General features: G+C 39.4%; 1 protein-coding gene across 1 annotated transcript in view; it reads right to left on the reverse strand.

The window, feature by feature from the left end:
- angpt1 (angiopoietin 1) overlaps positions 1 to 19,853 on the reverse strand; it is a 37,202-nt gene extending 17,349 nt beyond the window's left edge. Inside the window, exons 1-4 of the mRNA XM_088318902.1 lie at positions 19,010 to 19,853; positions 3,917 to 4,072; positions 3,631 to 3,752; positions 3,042 to 3,274 (exon numbers count right to left, since the gene is read on the reverse strand). Of these exons, the coding sequence (XP_088175028.1) occupies positions 3,042 to 3,274; positions 3,631 to 3,752; positions 3,917 to 4,072; positions 19,010 to 19,387 (889 nt within the window). The 5' untranslated portion in view covers positions 19,388 to 19,853. The remainder of the gene's footprint in view (positions 1 to 3,041; positions 3,275 to 3,630; positions 3,753 to 3,916; positions 4,073 to 19,009) is intronic.
- Positions 19,854 to 21,872: the final 2,019 nt, after the last annotated feature.

The raw sequence follows: 21,872 nt of genomic DNA on the forward strand, positions 1-21,872 counted from the left end.
AAACAAATTCTTACTTTGCAGCCAGCAACTTTAAAAGAGTGTTCCAAAGCTGTGGTCAATTACTTTTAATGGCAGTCTGCGGCTCATTGCACCCTAATGAGCTTCGGGTAATGAATACAATTTCAACAAATTGCTTCATCTAGCCACATCAAATATATCTGTTTTCACTGCAATATTAGAAAACACACATGGAAAAGTTGTACATGTACTGCTTGGGGAAAAGGGGAAAAAAAGTCTGAATAAGCTCAGTGTTGTGAAAAATGAAATGACTAGCAGACATGAGTCAGCATATTATTAGGAAAATAACCCCAAATTGTCATTTAATGTCAATATGCAGCAGTGAATAGAAACCGCTGCCCACAGTTTATAAAGTATGATTGCAAACATAATCCACTTAACTTGTATATATTTGTTTTCATCTCAAAAACAGACATTTATAATAAAGTTGCCTCTTTAACATATTCTTACGATTGTGGCAGTTTGCACAAAAACAAAAAGTAAAAGCGCATGTTTTTTTTTAAATGCAGTCTCAAAACAAGACCAGCGTGTCAAATGATCAGTGAGGTCCATCCACCCACCCGTCATCTCATTCAGACAGGCCATCCCTCAGGAACTATTACAGTTTGACTTATTCAGGCTGGGGTTAGGAGAGGGACGACCTCTAACCTGCACACCCGCCTCAACCCTGAAACGCGCTACAGAGGAGGGAAGGACCCACCACACTGCAACAGCGACACTGCACATTCAGTGAGTCCAGTTAAGACGCTAAACGTGATACTTAAAGATTTGAAAGGATGATGAAATATTTATTCAAGGGAATTTCATTCAACTTGACAGTTCCAGTAAACCAATTTGCGTGTGTGTTGTAGCTCATCAAGAGATTGCGATAATGCATATTTAGAAGCAAAGCCATAACTGTCTCCAAGGACTATGGCAACGATTACGAAACAAATCTTAGCAGATGGATGACAAGAAGGTCAGTCCACCCGTGATATTATATCGCATGGCCTATTAAAATTACAAAAGCAAGCAACATTTATTAATTGTGTTTCGGCAGCTATCGGTTCATGATGTGACAACCGAAAGATCTCTTGAAGCACTGTAGGTTTCTCGAAGCATTACCACGGGTAGCCTACAAATGTCTTGTGAAACACATGCAACTCAAACGATGATGCATAAATTCTTTTATAATCCATCATTTAGAATTTTGTGTTTGTGATGAAAAAATAAACTGCATTTGATCAAAATAAGGTCATGTTGGGCTTAACGGAAAACTTGTGAGTTTATATTATTACAGGTGAGCCAGACTCAGAGGAATAAAATCAACTTTAGTCTTTATAAATGGCATTCTGTTTGACATTTCTTTCAAAAAGTATGCACAGCTGTTTTCTAAATAACGCTTGAGAACCAGTTGTTGCAAATCAAGGATCACCGTGTTTTGTAAAAGCCACTAAGCCTCTTTAACAGAAGCAGCCAGGTTCAGACAAGAAACACATTGCTGCTTTCATTGCTTCAGATTTTTACAGGCACTATCCCTGCGTTTCCTGCAATGGGGTAAGATTTACAGAATGGTGTCATCATAATTTCAGGAGGATTGGAAAATCTGGAGCATCTGCCCAGAGAAATAAATTATTTCAATGCGACGATCGATTCAAGATTTAGTCGGTCAAATGGTTTTCTTTACACAGTGTGGTCTGATGAGGACCAATTGGCCTTCTCTTAGGTCAGGTCAGGGGTCACTGAGATTGTGTCCGCAGGGTTTGCCTCCAAGGACCACGTGAGCAACCCGTGGGGGCCTGTTCTAAAATTAGCTCACTACTTTTGGGACACGGAAAATGTAAACGCTTGCCCGTATTTATACTGTTGAAATAAACCGTGATCTGTTTACTGCCTTTAAATCGTTGTTGACAATCATTGCGAGTCATCAGTCATGAAGATGAGCAATTTTATTCAAGGGAGTCTGAGCAATTTTGTTATGAGAGAAGGGTGCGTCAAACTGTTCGTCGAGGTTACATTTAGTTACGAAACAAAGTACTTGTTTGGTGCGGGCCAATTTTGAACGAGATGCATTCAATATGTCAGTACTGTGCAAGTAAATGCATTGGCAAATAAATGAAGTGTGATTCCCAATGGCTCGCCTATGTCAGCGTCTCTGCAATTTTTTTGGAATTGTGGAGTGTTCAGTAGTGGACTGATTTTGATTGGCTGCTTTCACGTGCTGACAGCCAGTTGGCCGGAGTTTAACTTTAGTTACCGTTGTGGCTGTTTGATTCAGCTTTAGAATTTGCAAACGGCTACTTCTCAAGTAGATGCTTTCTTGTATAAAATGTACCCATAATTGAACTGTAAGTTTTTAATTGTTTTCGTACAAATAGTTTTGACAAAGCATAATTTGGAAGCCTGGCTGACTCCACAAGTGATGATACAATCGAATCTTAACGAGAAATTAGAATTTTTTTATGACTGAGTTTTGACGCGGATGTGTTAACATCTTTTCTGGAGGAAGTCTGAAAGTTTCCAAAATTCTCCAATAACATTAGTTGTAGATTAGTCCCTAGAGGATTCTGAAAAGTCATCAAATCTGACTTTGTAATGGCATGAAAACAAAAAACCTAATCAGCGCTTGTAAAAGAAGGAACCACCCTGATCCAAATGATTTGAACAAAAGTCAAACGTGAATCCTACTGCAGTTCTTTATTATTTGTGTAATTTGACTGATGACTATCGGGGACCTTTTATAAGGACTCTTGGGAGTGCAAAAAAATGCATACTATGTCTTCTTTAAGAAGAACGTGACGACAGTATTGGGACACTAGGAATATCTGAAGCACATTTCACGGTATTACTTGGCCGTCTTTCTATTAAAAAATTCAAACTCATGATGGAGCGAAGCAAAGGCAAAGATCCTGGGAATCATGCAGCCTCATCCTCTTGGGATCCAAAATACTCTGAATCAACTTAACTAATAGCTAGTCCAATAATTCTAAACTCTCTGCGGTAATATCAGGTAAAATGACAGTGTCAGCCTCCATTTATCCTACCTCCATCTTTGGAGCAAAGGTTGAGCAGGTTGTGGACGGTGTCCATCATCTCCTGCTGCTGTCTCTGCAGGGCGGTGCTGTTTCCCGTGGCCCGGCTCAGCTGGGCTTCGAGCTCCTTGATAACCCCGCTCTGCCTCCCAACAAGAACCTGAAGACTTCCTTTCTCCTGCTTTAGAGTCTCCAATTCTTTGTGGTGCCTCACCTCCATCTCTAACATCTTCTGCTCCAAGAGGCTACGGGAAAAGGTAAAAAGACCAGGGAAACGCTGCTTAATAAAAGGAATAAATTGTTTTGAATACATTTAGAAAATCTCATGGAACACGTTAGAAGTTATATATAAGTGTATGTGTGTGTGTTTATATAGTTGTACGTATGTATATGTACGCATACATGTACATGTACGCATATATGTATATGTACGTATATATGTACATGTATATGTATGGATACATGTAGATATTTACATATATATGTACATATCAAAGTACATATAAGTGTCTATGTACATATTAACTATAGCTATTTCACTTTCAAACCTTCCTCATGACGTTTTTTTTTTTTTTTTTGCTTAAACTTTTACGTTATTTACCTGTTCTTGTCATGAAGTTTGTTGATCTCATTGGTCTGGACCATTAACTGCTTCTCCAATTTGTTAGTAGAAAGCGAATTTTCCAGCAGCTGGATCTCAAGTCTCGATGTTTGATTCAAAACCTGGGATAGACAGACACACGCAAATGCAAATGGCGTTCTCATTTAGCAAATCTGAAGCCATTTATTTTTTTTTAGATTCATATTTCTTTTATTTTTAAGATTTAGAGGCTAATTGATCATCTGGACCATGCGGGATGTAAGAATATATGTAAGAACAATATTACCTGTGTCTCAACATCGGTCAGCTTCCGCGTTTGTTCTGCAGTTTGAGAGAGAAGGTTGGTGCCCATTTCCAACATGGCTGCTGTGTGGTTGTGTACAGCGCTGTGTTGCAGTTGCGCCATCTCTGTTTTCAGGCTCTCTTTGATGTAATTCTCAATCTGGATTAAAGATGATAGAGAATGAATTAAAATCCAATCTAAGTGACAGTACAAATCAATAATAATTCCTATGAGGACGGGTTGCCTTTTAGGCAAGAATCACATATCTGTACTTCCAGGATTTGACAATAATTCACTCAAATATTCATACCTGACTGTTAAAACTCTGACATTTGTTGATCATGATTTTTAATCAGTTCACTTAGAATAAAAAATGGGGTGTCACAGTGAGTAAAAATATACAGCACAGTCGTTCTTCCCTCATCATCAGACTTCTTTCTAATTCTCTATAACTATTTCTCTAATTTGGGGATGGGGAAGATACACAGTCTTCCACTGCACCAACCATCCTGATTTAGGTTAGATTTATTTTTTATTTTTTTTAATAGAATCACCTGGGATAGGTTCCATATCCTACTCCATAAAACAAATGGATTTGATGGATGGATTGTTGTAATAGGGATGAAAAGATTTTGTTTCCAACTAAAACATGCAGTTCTACAGTTGTGTTCACTTGTCTGCGTATTATCCTCACTTGGCAGAGATGGAAAAAGTTAAACATTTGTGCACTTTATTTACCTTGCACCAATATTAGCTAACAGTCTACTGTGGTCTTGGCTGAAAAATAGACAGTGAAACTAATTTGGAATTATAGTTCTTGTAAGGTAAGATTTACATTGTATTATAGTGAATCATATTGGATTACTTTGTTTAAAAAATGATTTCAGTCCATTGTGAAACATAAAACCACTGAACTCTATGGATGGTGCCGGTTGTTTTTAAATCTCCTTTCAAAACTAAAGCGTTCCACTGGAGGTTTGTCCATCTGTTTGAGGACCACATGAGACATTAGACAATTTAAGTCACCTTGAGAGAAAAGGTAGTGAAAGCACAGATGGCTGACTGAAACCTGAGAAGTTGTGATGTGTCTTTTAGGATATGTGACAGGCTGCGGACTGAATGTAATGGTGGTGGTTATAAATGCAAAGTTGTAGGGAGAAACAAAATTACACAAACACACCCAGTCACCCAAATACACCAGATTGGAAGCCGTGAAATGGGATTATGTTGGTCTTGCTCCTTAACCGGTTTTCTGCTTCAGCTACTATTAGCACCATGCTTTTTTTGGTCATTGGCAACAACCGGTGACCACTATGGGAAATTATAGCGCAGCTGATACCGCATGAATGTCAAAAAGAGGGAAAAAAATGCATGTACCTTATAGGGGAGATCTTCTCATTGGCGCTGTTTTTGTTCCCATGACACTTGAATTTATTTTTTTTATTTTTTTTTAGGTTCGCCACAATTCACATAAATGACCACAATCCAACCCTATATTCTGTGGTGGTGGCGACGGCAGCATTTAATGTTAACATACATCGGCTGAATGCCGAGATGACTCATCATAAGAGAAGTCTTCCGATGAGGTGAAATTGATTAGAAGAGACTGTTTGATGCGGTTTCCAAGATCCTTAAGTACAAGCTATTAAAGCAGACGTGTGTTTTATTGCATCTTACATAGAATCACTTTAAGGCTTTACCTCGAACATATGTCGGTATTTCCTCCTGTGGTTGAAGGTTGCAAGAGAGGAATTCAAATAAAACACCACTTGCTTGAGAATAGAAATACATTTGGTGCTTCAATAACAAAGTCGACTTAGAAGAGACATTCCAGAAGGTGCAATAACAGAAGACTCTGTATTTAGAAACTGCTAAATTCTGAGCTTGCTTTTCCAAAAATCACTCCGAAAGTCACTTATATTTTCTTAAGTGTTCCTTTACACCGTAGGTCTTGAGCTTTATGTGGTATGCGCATTCAGGTTACATGTGGATTTCAAACATGTGACTTCACTAATGATGTCACTTGACAGCCAAACACCAGACTGTACCATAGCATTAGCAGTACAAATGTTCCATGTCAATGCAGCTTTATCCACATAAACTATATTCTTTACTGACATTTTACGAGGGGACAATTGGCTGGTAACTCCAGAAACACGACTGCTTTGAGTTATTCATGACATAAATAACAGTGTGCGTCAAATAAAAGCATATATCAAGATCCAGATCACTCTGATTTTTAAGAGCAAACACGCTGTCCATCATTGCAAGAGGACAAGTGTTTAGGTTACTGAATGTACTGTAATGGTTGCACAGTTTCAAGGAGAACTTCACAGACAAAAAAAAAAGGACGTGTGAGCTTCCCCATACATTTGCTGTACGTTATCACGGCAGAACCGCTAAATTGCTTTCACTTGAGAGCCAAGAACAGGATCGTCTCTCAAGATACTACTCCCCCTGCTATCATTGTTACAGATTACTGTGAATGTTTACCGTTTCCCTGACGTTTGCCTTTTAGAGCAACAGCCCTTTCAAAAGGGGATTTTGATCTTTTTCTAAACAACAAGCAGTGGTAGTGAGAGTTGGGAAATTGTAGATCTGGACTGGATAAAATGCTCGCTTACAAGGGGTCTGTTACATCTCTGCGTAGGGATGTGTTTGGCATGATGATGGGGTGACCCATCTTCTAGGACTCATCGTTATTTCAAACCTTTCAAATGGACATGGGCCATGAGGTCCCCGCAGCGAAAGAACACATGACGGAATTAGGGAAATTCGCTTTGTCTGCTTCCCAGTAAGTGCACACATGGACAAACGAGGACATCTGGTTCCCCTTTCTGTAGTGGTACCGTTCAGTCCAGAGTCAGGATAATGCGGTACGTTGAACCGTTAGATTCAACAAACCTATTCTACACTATGTAGTTCTTCTCACCTCCTTATCTGACTGAGTCGACTGCTTCTGTCTATTAAGATTACAGGTTTGCAAGCTGAAATTCTTCGACCCTACCAATTAGTAAATTCCTTTCTTGTTGACATTCCTGCTTCATCTTTTTTTCTGATTCTGGAAATTCCCTACCTTACTTCATGGACAAGATTAATGAAAAGCGGATACTTCACTCTTGTGTCCACCTCCCACATCGCCCTTACTTTCAATTTTCCAGTGTTTGTTGAAGCTGTTTTCAAATTATGTCAATATTGCCGTTATACCGATGATACGCTTATAGCATCCTCGTCATTCTCGGTCTATGATACAAATCAAGTTAGCAACTAATCTCCATTTAGCAATTTAATGCTTGTTATGCTCCAATACTAGACTGCATATTTGTTGGTTGATCACCTGGAATTTTGATTACTTCCTTTCCTCTTTGGTATTGTTCTGAAGAATATTTTGTTCTTGTATGTTCACTTCACGTCAACTTCTTTCTTGTAATATACTGCAATACAAAAAGCATAAAACTAACTAATAATAATTTTACGCCAATGTTTACGAACAAAGAGCAATCAGTCTATTTTGCAGTAGTCTCTCGTTTTTTCCATAGCTGTATGTCATTTTATCGTCGTTCATATTGCAACTTAAGTCTGATATTTGTCTTTTGTGTGTGTTCCATATTTCCATATAAGGGACGGAGGTTATAAGGTGCAGCGGGTTGCAAACCAGGACAGCAAATTAGTCCAACTTTATTTACTTCAATTCCATATCCATATATCATAAGCACCTCGTTATAAGATACAATCTTGAATTTTGAGAGAATTAAAGGATTTTAAGTGCGCATTATCGTCCAAAAAACACGGTAACGCTAAGGTTTGATCGGTCTGTCACTCTTTCATCGCAAATTAGACCAATATGGTCAGATTATGGTCATGCCTTTGGAAGCTGCCTTACATGGTGTTTGTTTTTAAAGCCAGTTTTAAGGCTCTCCATCTTAAGCTCTGTCAAGATTAGGTGAGTAACAACTTAGTCTGAACTCACAGTTGACTTGCGTGACCCTTTGCCTCAGTGGCCAGTCGTTGACTCAACCACGTTTTTTTGTTTGTCATAGAATGCCAAAAAGGGGCAACATAAAACACTAAGAAGGGAGAAGTTGTCCCTTGTGTGTTTCATGTGCTTAAATTTGTATCCCCAACTTGATTGTTTTAAACCCTCAAATGGGCATTTTAGGTAGCTTGCTTCCAACCTGTGTGGTCTTATCATCGCTTCCGAGTCTGAAAGGGCAATTGGCATCCGGAAAAACAAACACTGGCCTGTTACTATCCAATATTGTCATCTTTGTTCGTGTATCAGCATTAACTCGAATAGAAATAAACCTATAGTTGCAAAACTCTCTGTTCGGGTGACCATCTTGACCAGTTTGAAGAAACACAACATGGTTAATCTGTTCTGTATTCTGGTGATTTACCATATTTGGTTTCACTTAATTGAAATGGGCACCATATACCTCACTACAAGGTAGTACAATATTTTTCCGGCTTATAAATGAATATATACAGTATGGCCTTGACATTGATTTCTGTCCGCCGACTCTTAAGCATATTTATTGTAACTTAGATAAAATTGAAGTTGAAATGGTTCAATTCTATATATGTCCAGTAATAAATATCAGTTCAAATAAACATTGAAAATGAAATATATTCCTCTCAAGTATATTTTCCCATATTATCCAGTTACAGAGCAGCTCTCAATACTTTCTATGATCATACGGGAGCGGATGAGCCCAAGACATGGGAAGGCATTTAAAACCAAAACAACAACAAACTTAGACCAAATTTCTTCATCTAGAAATGGTAATAGCGAGTGGGGAAGCTTAAGAAAGATTTAGATGTGTGACGCCGTATGGGAATCTTTCCTGTGGGACACATTGGGTCAGGAATGCGCCTGGTTATTGCTTTCTTGTGTCATTTAGTAGAGACAATGACAGTTGCCTCCAGACATATTAAAGCTGTCTCGTTCAAATGGCGTGCTTATCTCCAAATATCGGCGCACAATTTCAGATTTTCAAATGCATTCGTGCAGAATTCCCATGTACACTCTTAATTAATATCGGAGCAGAACATTCTTCTACCCGGAAATGGATAAACAGTCTTAGAAACGCGGTTCGAGAGTTTTGCGAATGTGTGTGCGTGTTCTTGTCTTGCTTTCATCTCACCTTTCTTGTGTGGACATTTCGTAGTTCGGCTTGCCCACACAAGTACAATCTTGCGGTTAGCTCCTTTCATGCTACAACAGTGTGTGTGCATGTGTGTGTGTTGCAAGCCGGGTGTCTCAAATCAAAATTAATGGACATTTAATAGCGGAGACTGTTTGCTACACTGTCAGGTTTGTGTTTAATTTCTATCCCAAATTGCTATTTCGCATGGTTGCCGGGATTTATAGACCCATCAATGCCGTTGCGTGCAATCACAAAAGGAGATATCTCCAAATTGAGCTGTAATTTAAGCCTGTTTTCTCACTTTCTCCCCTTGCGTCTCTGTGTAATATATCTCATGTCTGCTTTACTGAGCTCACCCGACTCATAGGTTATCACACGCCCAGACTGTTACTCACGAGCAATTTCTTGCTTCAGGAAGAACTGTAGTCCAAGCAGTATGAGTATTGCACCAATGGCGGGGATGAGAAACGATCCAAAATGTGTCATCACATATTGCAGAATTTTTTTCTAAATGACGCGCATGTCAAGAGTAAACAGACTAGATGAAGGGGAAGCCGAGGTGCAGTAGCCTGACTAACATAGCCACATGGAACTGCTTTAGAGTGACCTGGGGTTCAACTATGCCAGTAGAAGAGGATAATAGATGCCGCTGTTAACGATAATGTGCATCTCATGCATGGCCACTATTGTGTTACTGTGGAGCTTCAGGGTTTGAAACACTTGCAGCTGTCTGACCTTCAACTAATGATTGATGCAAATGCAGTCAGCAGTCACGTTGGTGGCTTGGTCTGTTTTGTCTACAGAGGGTGCTCCGTTTACGACGGTCCTTTTGCACGGTGTTTCCGAAGTTACAAATGGCGTGCAATTAAATAATTTGCAGTGCAATAATATGGTGTGAGGAAGCAATAGAAGGCATTTTAATTCGTTAGGAATGATGTCATTTGGGTTGAATATCCCGTATGATGTAGTTAACTGTTTTACTCTAATATGGAGATCAAAAATTATTATTATTTTTTTTTTTAAATTAAATTCGTTTTAAAAATGTCAAATCAGACAGTAAAAGCTGTTTGGCGTGAGAAAGTTGTTTTGCTTATTTATTTATTATTTTTAGCATTCTTTAGATGAGCCTACTATGGATGATTAGCACAATGCTGAAAGTTAGAGAAAGGTTAAAAATAATTAAAAGGAACCAATTCGGCTCGAGAATTAAGATTTCTGCTGCATGTTGTGTAGAAAATAATTAACATGAGTTTATCTTCTCAAATCTAAAATTGGGGTTTAAAATATTTCTTGTGGTTAGGTATTTTTTTGATAAAACTTGGTTATTAAACCAATAATTAAATGTATTATAGCGGCTATTCATTTGTTGAATGTGCAGGTGAACAATATTTTTAACTCATTCACTAACAGCCAAGTAAAAAAAAAAAAATGGATCTTTGACGTCTTTAGCCGCCAATGGCAGTATTCTCTGACTGTGCTTGTTTTCAGTCATGATCACTCCCTTTTAACGTCAGGCTGTCCTTACGTGTGATCTTACACTTACTAAACATGAACTCTATATTCACATTATGACTCTTCAATCATGTCTCTGTCTCATTCCAACTGCTTCCTTACTTAAAGACGCTTCCATTTCATCATGTAGCTATAAACGGCGACGTTTGACAAATTGTCACAGCCTCTTTAAAGTTTGTTACTGCCATAACACTAAGAAGAGCATCCTTTTGATGCTGAACAGGCCATCACTTAAGCTGAAGATTAATTCATCTAAACACAGACTCACATATGTCAAACAGTCCTCCACATCCACATGTGCTCAAATGGACAGGAGTGTGACATGGGATCATCCACACACACACACACACACACACGCACACGCACACACGCTACAATTTACACAAGGATTACGCTCTCCCTTCTGGCTGAGCTGCAGACATGTCATGTTAAATAAACATCAAGAAACCATTTGTGTTGCAGGTGTAAAAGACAAGACCAGAGCACCTCATTTGATCACTGACAGATTTATGAGGAAAATTCCTTTAAGCTTTCTGGCAGGGAGAGAGAAACACTTTTTAATCTGTTGGCTACTGTAATAAGACCATTGTAATAATGTGATAATTAACATAGGAAGCATAATCAGTCTGCTTCTATTTTTCAATAGTTACAGTACTACGAACTATTTATTTACAGTACTCATTATTTAGTAGTTTCGTAGTCTAACGCCCTCCTAATAAATATTTTTCTCTTTTTTGCAATGTTAGAACAAGTGACCGGAGAATATTTGAATATCTCTCAATGTAGCATAAGCATCCATGCATCCAGCCCGAAATTGATTAATGCTTCTTCTTCTTCTTCTTTTTTTAAACATAAATTGTTTATTTTTAACATAAAATGCGTTATTGTTTTAATCCTAAATCCTTTTTCTGTATCTTTGCAGATAAAAAAAAAGCTCATACAATATATGAACCAATTTCTTATGAGTAGTGGGCATGTCAAATATCGTTTTATTTATTTTCAAAGGATTATATATTAACAGAAAAAAAATGGGGAAAAAAGGTTTTATAAACCCCCCAACACACACACATATCAAAAGACTTCCTCACAAATGTCATTTTTAGTATATAGCGCAGGCCGCTGGAAAATGGCTGGCGAGCCGCAAATGGCCCGCAGACTGCAGTTTGGACACCACTGGTCTAATTCCTCCCAGGAGTTTCTGTTGGTTCTCTATGCCTTTATGAGCCTTGCTTTGTGCTCTAGTGAACAGTAACGCTCACCTTTTACAAGATATATTCCATGACAGCTTTTCTGTTGACATTGATAGTTGGCCATCCCTGGATTTAGTTCGATTTCATAGTTGTAGAGGGAGCCCAAGAGCAAAAAGGAAACAACTCTATCTCGGTGTTGCTTTAAGAAACCCAAGTAAGATTGCAACCAAAACCAAGTGAGACACCCATTAGTCATTTCAAGTCCATCCAGTCCACACTGTGGGGGAGCCAGACAGTTTATCTTCTACCCAATATCATGCACTCACTCCATATCTCCCTCTGTCTCGCTTTGTGTCTTTACGAGAGTCATGCCATCAATTTTACACAACTTGAACTCCACAAGCTTTTCTTTCAAAATTTAGCACCTCTTTCAACCATCTGATTGTGATTCTTTTGTTTAAAAACAACCCTTAATCCATCCAGATGAACTCCAAAAGAAGGCAAAATGGTTGTCTCCTATGGAGCCCCTGGAAAGAGGTCCAGTGTTGACAGACAAAGACATCTACTCGGAGCACATGTGTCGAGGAGAGTTAAAGAGACGCTGCGGGGAGGTTCAGGCTCAGAGGCGGTATGTGGGGAGGCTTTTTCCCAACTTCACTGGAAATGAAGATGCAAGGGAATCAAATGAAAGTGCTTACGGTAATTGTTGAAATGGTATAAACAAGAGCAGTAAATGAAAAACACACTGGTGTCTAATAAGTCATGCTTCTTAACAAACTCGGCAATAAAAGGCATTTTCTCAACCTTTTCCTATGTTTGCAGTAAAAAAAAAAAAAATGACACCTTGTTTTTGAGTTTAAATAATGGAGGCATCCTGATGAATATACATTAAGTCTCCAAAAGTAATAACAATGCCAAACTGTAAATCTGAAAATAAAATAAAATAAACAAACAGCTCGTATTGGTGTGTAATACAATCATCTGTTCTGTTTTTATTCCAAAAGAAAAATACAGCCAAGTTCTGTGATGGAAAAAGTTCATAGTTGTGATTTTGCGGCAAGCTTTGATAAAAGCATTTTACTTACTCTCTTTCTGTGCCCTTAGATTGACTGCAATGTTTTGCTCTATCTAAGATATGTTATCTCCTATTTGGCTCCTAATCACTCAGCGGCGTAGCAGTGGCAGATTGAGCCACAAACCTTGAGCGTTTGGCAACTCTCGACTATAACTTATCACTCAGGATGAAATGACTTCCACTTGCATGCCCAGAATAATATTATGGTTAATCTTTGAAAGAGCCTTTTGTTCTCATTTCAGGCATTTCTAAAAATAAAATTAATTAAAATAATAAATAGAAAACAGAATGCAAAATATATTAATACAATGGTAGAGTAAAATATAGTATTAAAAAAATAATCCGTTGAACAAATGCTTCCCTGCAGGAAGGCGGATTGTTTGTCATTTATAAGGTCCAGAGTCATTCTTCACAATCAAATATCTCCCTAAACGAAAACAGCCGCGTTGATCTTTTTCCATGCTGCGCAGTATCAAAAAAGAACACTCGGCCCAGAATACACTTCTTCCAAGACCCAACAACTGCGTACAAACCCCACTTCCAAAGAAAATGGGACAATCTGTCAAATTTAAATAAAAAAAAAAAAGAATATGGTCACTTAGAGACTATATCCAGCTTGAATAAATTACAAAAACAAAGTATTTAATGTTCAAACTGAAATGTAATTATTTGGAATTTAATGCCTTGTCACACTTTCAAAAAAAGATGAGACCCCGGCAATGAAGGAATGGTGCAGTAAAGGAATGATAAAAAATAAAAACCTGTTTGGACTATTTCACACGTGACCTGGTTGTAATTGGAAACAGGTGAGTGTCATGATTGGGTGTGAAAGTCGCACTCCAGGAAGGCTTAGTTGTTCACAAGCATGAATGAGAACTTTGCGAAAAAGCAAATGAGAAAATATCCAACAGTTTTAGAAAAATATTTGTCATCGTACAGTTGCAAGGATTTTACAGATTTAATAGTCGATATGATGCATGATACCATCTAAAGATTTAGGGAATCTTGGGAAGTCTCTGCACGTAAGTGGCAAGGGTGAAATGGAATCCTTCAGTCGACAATTCATTGTATGAAGAATGTTGATATTGTACATCACGATGCCCACAAAAGTTAAACCTCTACTACGCAAAGCAAAAGCAATATACATCAACAATATTTAGAAGCACCTCCAGCTTCTCTGTGCCTAATCTAATCCGACATGGACTAACGCAAAGTGGGAAAGAGTACTGTGGTCTGACGAGTCCCCATTTCAAATTGGTTTTTGGAAATGCAGAGGGAAAAAACTTCTGAATTGCAACCTGGCCAAGAATATTCTCTGTTTGACTTAACAGACTGATAATTCTGAAATTCACGAATGTAAATGCAAATACAAACCAACAATTGAAGAGCAAATTGTCAGTATTCAGCTCCAAGCCATGTTTTGAGAAAAGATGTAAATCCAGCACGCGTTTAATGGAATGTACTACCCTGTAGTTAAAACAAAATAAATCCCATAAAGGGCACCCCCAAGGGAGTGATTCTGTATATGGACGCATGGAAAGCAAACCCCATGCGTTCTTTACAGCTGCAAAATGTAAACAGTGTTGTGAAGCCAACAACCAGCCGGATGATTTACTGCACAATAACTAGAAGTACTGTCAAGTTCACAAAATTAATCCTAAAACACGTTTCCACCATCATAATCGTATAACTGCACGTCAAATTGAGCAATTAATTGTTTCAATAAAATTGCATGAACTCAATGTTCAACAAGTGCAACCAAAACCCATTTTCGCGAAGATGTTATTACAGTGTGTGTAGCGTGCTTCTGTAATTTCCATGGTGTCCTTCCTATGAGTTGTTTGTCGGGTCAGGAAGGAAGAGCTTTTTATTCCTCTGAGAATGTCCTTGTCTATCGGAATAATCCAATTGTTATTTTTGGCCCACATCTTCACTGAAAATAAACTACAGTAGAGGAAGTTGTCCAGAAACTGGAAAAGTTCCTTCTTGGTTCTGTAGCCATACTGTGTGGCCCTCTGATTGCATTAAGTAAAGAAACATATTCACCCTTTGTTGTATGAGTTCTTTCTAAAGAAGACAAACAAGCTGCCGTCCATGTTTCGGTATAAATTTTAAATCACTGTTTACGCAGCGCATCATGCTCGTTGAGAGGCAGAATGATGGGAATTTCACAGGGATAAGATGCTGCCCCCTTGCCCTTTCCCTCCCCTCTCTTTGTGCAACAGCTTAACTTGGCACAGATTGTCCTTCTCAAGAAATCCTAGTCTGAGCTACTTTGGACTCGGAAGATCTATTACTTTCACTCCCGAGTGCTGAACCGGAGTTTGGCTTGCTAATTGAGCACCTTTGCCAAATTGTCATTGTTGGAATATTAGACGCGAAGTCAACATCTGTTTTTATTGTTGCTGAAGGCCCTCAAAGCAATATTTTCTTTGTTACTCAGTCAAATAAGCGACATTATTTTGTCATGGTGATCTTTTAGTGCTTTGATGATTAAGCATCAGTCTTAAACAAACAACCGCTTCATGTCCATAAAAAGCTCTAATAAAATAGCCCAAATAATTTTATCTGGCAGACAATTACATTTGTAACGAAAATCCAAGAAGTGGGTAAACTGCGTTCAAGCCGTTTATTAGTTGTTATTATGCTTATTTAAAGTGTGACACTGCTTGTTTCCTGCCGCCAGTTCCTTCTGAGATCAGAGTCAAGCTTGTCTACGATTCTACACTGGTGGGCAGGCTGAGGAAGTAATCCTTAGACAAACACACGCCACCTTTTGACTGGTCAGGAATGTTATCAGGGTCCGTATACTCTCCCCTGCGTTGAGGAAGGGAAGATCCAACGCAAAAGGCGTCCTCGACAGCTGTTTGCCGCGTCACTCTCTCTCCCTGTACCCCACGCAGTCAGCCGAGAAGCCTGGCGCGAGGCAACTATCTGGAACGGTCTCCTTTGTTCGTCTCTTTCATCAGGACTAGTTGGAGTCACATCAGTCCAAGTGTTCTCCAAGTCGAGCAGTAAAAATACTGGTGATTAAGATAGATAGACTGAGGTGGCCCTTAATCTTCTGTCTGTTGAAAAAATGTTAACTGCATCCTGATGTAACCTCCTTAAGGATGACAGCAATGGGCTTTATATGTTTTACATATTCACTTGCAGAATAGAAATGACACTACAGCGATATTGTGGGCAGCCATTATTGTTTTCGTCGTGAGGTATTCTCGCATGGCAAGACTGAACATTTAACAGAAGACCGTTTTCAGCATTAAACATTTTGAAACGTTTTGTTCCAAAATAAATTTGTCTTGAGTGAGGAGTGTAGTCTTTGACATGCTCCATGTGTAAAATATCCCGAGACATTTTGTGTTGGGATTTGGCGCTGCAGAAATAAAACTGAAGTGAATTGGTTCTGCAAAAAAATGATCAAAATGTCTTGGTTAAAATGCGTGCATTGTCATTCAAATTCATTTCTTGCGTGTTATTCACCATACAAAGATTTGTTAATCTAAAATCCTACAGAGAAACCAATATAGTATATGGTTGGTAAATTATAATTAAATTGTCTTTATGTGTAAATAAATGCGAGCATAATTACCAGGGTATGAAAATGTCTATATCCCTCGGACTACCAGAGCAGTCATTTTGACGGTTTTCAATTTTGGGTATGTTATTACTCTGCGCTGCTTGCCTCTTGATTTTTATGTATATATTTCATTCCCATGGTTCAATTTTATAGTATTAATCTAAAAATAGTTACGAGTCCCAACGGGCCCAAAGTAGATGGATTTTATATCAGGTGACCTGCATTGCGCAAGAGCCGCAGGGATCAATAGGCGCTCCACTAATTGTTTCTCATTCATTTGTATGACATAATTTAAATTAAAAGCTACGCACAACTGAATTTTAAAACAAAATACCTTTATTAGACACTCTTGGAGCAAGTCATAATAATATTAGTAGATATTCGTTCATTCGACAACTTCACATTTAGATTTTCCAAGCTTATTGGTTACCTGTACAAAAAAATGTGTTTAGAGTGTTTTAGAATATCTTAATGGACGAATGTTGATAATATATTCCAAAATGTCAATTGATAAATGCCCATTGTCATACGAAACTAAATAGTTGCGGTTGTATTAGCAGTGGTAGCAAACATCCTCATATGCTTCCATTTTTGCATTTGAGGATTTATCCTCTAATGAGGTCTCATCAGTCAATCTGTCATTAGCCCAACGCCGCCTTTCTGTTTTCACAGTATCACTTATACTATCTTGGAATAATGGGGTTCACCACACAAAGATAAAGCTGGTGTTATTTCACCCCTGGCCTTTCTTGACACACAGTCAGCGTTTGAATAAACACACCGGATTTGAAACTGATGTGTCAAACTGAGAACTAGTGAAAAATTTGATCAACAGTTTATTGTTTTTTTTTTTTAAATCGGGTTATGATGTGCTGCTTGGGTTATGGGTATTATTATGTGAAATTTCAAGATGATTTATTAACCATGCAAAAAAAAAATACAATTGTCCATCTGTTGTGTTTGGACTTAGAGTAATTGTGGTATTTCTAGAAACACATTTGTTGGATGCTTGACTGACCTCTCACAGTTTACAAATTCAACCAACATCCCGCTATGACACACAATGACCAACACTCGTGTGGTAACAATAAAAAATTGCTATTCCCTCTACTGTGAAGAGTGAAAATGGAAAGCAGGCACTCGGCCGTGTAGCTCAGAGAGTTTTGCGACAACATTGCGGTTGCTAGCAAATAGAGCGAAGTTGATGAATTCCTCGCTTCTTTTGTCATCTATCAAATCCACCAGGTCTTATCGCTGCACGCATTAGCCTCATGTTACATTACTATCTTTGTTTTAAAGATAAAACAAACCATTAGCTTTAGGCAGCTAACCATTTTGGATATTATAATATTCCATGTTTACTTATTGTAAGGATGGTAACGGTTTGCGTCTTCTCCACATTAATATGGAAAAATGAAAAAAATAAATAAATACACATTGCAACTCTCAGATTTATGTGCGACTGCTGAGAGATGTTGTCACTGAGTTGGAATACAAAAGAAATGAGTTAAATACAGTCACGCTGGGTAATACATCACAGCGTGAACTATTTTCAGAAACGCTGAAACCAGCACACCACTGCTGAGCACCAGCTCAACTAGGCCCCGTTTGACTTCATCAACACGGGTTTGAAAGCAGTTCACACCGTTTAAAACTATAATATATATTATGCTCACTCAATTGGGTTGAATAAATAAAGGAAGCATTTTCAAACTCTGTCTTCTCCGACTCTGCAAGTCTCTTGGGGCTCTCCCTTACTTCCTGCCATTAAAGAGACAACCCACTAGAGAACAGGCGGTGACGGACATATAACTACTTGTGCTCTCTGGCTGACTCGGTGGAACTGGCTTGAATTCATCATTCACTTGTTGACAAAACAAAAACAAAGACCTCTGACGTTGTAGTTGCTGGCACGGTGAAGCCTAAATGAGGTTGTAAGAGAATAAAATGTCAAGAAAAATATTCGGCAAGTGAAAACTGTTTATCAGCAAATTCGTATTTTTTTATTGCTATGTGGTAGAAACATTGTATATTTAACATGCCAGTGTATTTGAGATCTGGATTCGCAAAAATAACCATCACGGCACATTGCCTTTATCCAATAGTTCCACAAAATTCCACAAAACCAGCACCAGTGTTTTACAACAATTACCAAAGGATTATTCCAAAGCTGTTGCTTAAACTGACCCTAGTAGTGGAGTTGTCCTGCTATACTTAAGATCATTGTGCAATACATCCTCCCCGTTGACTTTTCACACTAAAACTGACCTCGCAGTGCCAAACACTCTTGAAAACTGGAGGAAAACAGCAAACACTGCTCAGTGTAAGACAGAGAGCCTCATTCCACAAACCCAAAAATGAAATTGGGCAAAGCCACGAACAGACGCTCTGCAGAGACCACACACCCACGGGAACACAAACATCTCAACAAACACTCTACAGCAAACACACTTCAAAGTCCATCAAGGGTTGTTAAAGATGTGATCCAACTTTCTCAACACTGCAGTTCTATTTTTAGTCCACCATGTGCAGACATGTGGCAAAGGCAAGCAGTGCTGTAACATTTTACCCCTAACCTGAACACCTCCTCACCTTCTGTAGCCACTGGGTGTAATTCTCCATAATGTGTTCAAGCTGCTGGATCTTCTGTTTTGGAAAGTCTGGATCAGGTGGCGGTGCGTCTCTCTGGAGAGAATTGGCGTTATACTGCGGGCTTCCGCTTTTTGCCTCCCTGCAGGAACCCTCCCCAGCTGCGCCTCCTTCAGGTAGGATGAAGGTGTAGGTGCACTGGCCATGCTGGATCTTATGGAATCGTCTGCTGCCACTTCCTCCGTTGTTGCTGCTGCTGCTGCTGCTGCTGCTGCTGGTACTATCGGTGCCTCTCCTCTGCTCGCCTCCTCCGCAGCTCACAATTACTGCAATAGCTGCTAAAGACAGCAAGTGATACACAAAAGTGTAGCACAGCATCATATCAGCGGCGCAGGCAATGGGAGTCCTTTATATTCTTTTGTTTAGTCGACGTTTTGGCTGGATGTTTTCTTCGGATGTGCATCAAGTGGCTGTGAGGAACATTGCTGGTCTCAAATATATGCAGTCCATCTTGACATTGGTGGGCCACCATTGAAAGCCACCGTTGTCCTTGAAATCCTGTTCTTATAGACCTTCTTTAAGTTTCGGTGCAGGCTGGAAAAGTTTTGCATATCTCATGCAGGGTGACAACTTCTTCCAAGTAAGCCAAAGTCAGCAGCAACCTGTGCATCAGTCACTCAACTTCCCTCGCTTTTAAAATAGTTGCTGGGTAATCTGGGATGGTGTGGTTAGACCTCCCCTGGTCACCTTTCTGCTTTCCCCCTTCTGCGCTCTTTAACAACTGCAGGGAGTGAGAGATACTCTCACTGAAGAACAGTTCCAAGCTTCCAGCACACTCTGAGCCTGCCCCTTGTAGAGCCTGCGGAGGAATGTGAGTGTGTGCATGTACAAGTTTGTGTGTATTGTGTGTGTGTGCCTTGCAATAAGGGACTCCAGCACAGAGGATGTGCTTAGACTGTGAGGGTCGGCTTACAAGCGCTCGGACTGGAGGCTAATGTCGCTGAGCTGCCTTTCTGGGTCCGTGTTGACTATAAACAATTATAAATGTGTTTGTTTTGGTATGATTATCTGCTCTGATTTAATGAGTGTGAATTAACCAGATTTGAGGATTCATTGTGTATTAGTATGGTGGCCTTTTAAAGAATAGGAACCTTTATGGAGGTAACACATCAGTGTGAAATGGCTTCGGTATATAAAAGTACTTTCAAGTGCATTTGTTCTTGTACGTATCTTGTCCTCCCTCATTACATCCATCTGCGTCCTCATAGGTCTTGCTCTTGCTCACTTTCCCGGCAGCATAATCATCACTCTTCCAACGAAATAGTCACGGTCTCCCCTCTGCATGTGTCCAAACCGTCTAAGTCAGCTCTTTCTAACTATTTCCCCAAAACATCAAACCTTAGCTGTCCCTTTGATGAGCACATTTCTAATCTTATCCATTCTGGTGACTCCTAAAGAAAACAATTATCTACATTTTCGCCGCCTCCAACACTCCTTCCTGTCATTTCTTCAGAGCCATTGTCTCCAATCCATATATCATGGCCGGACAGTCTTATAAACTTTTCCCTTCATTCTATAGAGACTCTTGTATTACATAACCCTGACACTTCCCTCCACTTATTCTAACCTGCTTGGATCCGTTTCTTCACGTTCTTACCACACTTCCTTATACTCTGGACTGTTGAGCTTTGAAAGTCCTCCACTCTCGCTATGTCAGCCCTTTCATTAACTCGCCGATATTCCGTCTTGCTTCTGCTAAGCTTCATTCCTCCACCTTCCAGTGCAGGCCTCCACCTTTCGAACTGTTCCTCCACCTGCTGCCTGATTTCGCGACAGATCACAATGTCATCTGCAATCATCATGGTCCATTGGGATTTCAATGAAATCTCTCTTGCACTTACAGGCAATTGTATTAGAACTGGTGCACAGAGGGAGTCCTCTGGGTGTACTATGTGGCCCACTATTTTTTCTTTCTCCTATAAAAATGACTCCATTAAAGTTGTGCACACTCTGGCATCTGAAACATCTGCATGATCTTCGCATGTGCGCTTGATAGTATGTGCGTGCGGTGATATCAGGGAGGCTACGAAACATCTCACCAAGGGTTGGTGTGAATGAATGCATGACGACGAACCAAGATAACAAAAACCCCTGAATGCACGGACTGTGTAAGACACAAAGCATGTGCAAATATCTCTCTGAGTGCTTGTCTTTGCTGGATGTACTCTGCTGCTGCTCAAAAATCCAGGCCCCCAATAACTGCGTCCAAGGGAAACTCAGTGAGTCTTACGGACATAATTGAAAGCAACAGGCGACTCTGACTTGCCAAAGTAAAACGACACATCCCCACTTTGAACATCAGAATTAATTTATTGATGTTGCTATTAAGATAGCATTGATAAAAGCAATCTGATTTCTGCTGCAACCACAGATTACTTGAAGGATCGCTTCAAGAACCCGTTGTGACACGTCCCTCTTAGAGTAATGATGTCATAATGGTGAAACCTGCAGGAGAGGGACAACACAGAGCCATTAGCACAAGATGGCTGCTAGTCCTCATTAGTCCCCTTGTGCTCCCAAATCTGAGCCCGCACAGGCATGGTGTATATCTGATGTCAAAGCAGCCATGCCCAATCCCCGCTGCACCCTAATCCTTCCCATGTGACGTCTCTGGCCAGACCAGAGAGCAAGAGGAAAAAAAGTTGACTATCTCCACTTTAATATAGTGCTTAGAATTTAGCCATTGTTCCCAAAGCATTTACGTGAAACCTTCAGGTCTTTTGTTCAGTAGCATTAGAGGCACTTAATCATTGCGGTCAAGTAAGCTGCTTGCACCAAGAGGAACTCCTGTTCATGTAACGTGTTA

Source organism: Idiotropiscis lumnitzeri, chromosome 16, assembly GCF_059441095.1.
Source record: "Idiotropiscis lumnitzeri isolate Australia: NSW breed Sydney's pygmy pipehorse chromosome 16, RoL_Ilum_1.0, whole genome shotgun sequence".
NCBI lineage: Eukaryota > Metazoa > Chordata > Actinopteri > Syngnathiformes > Syngnathidae > Idiotropiscis > Idiotropiscis lumnitzeri.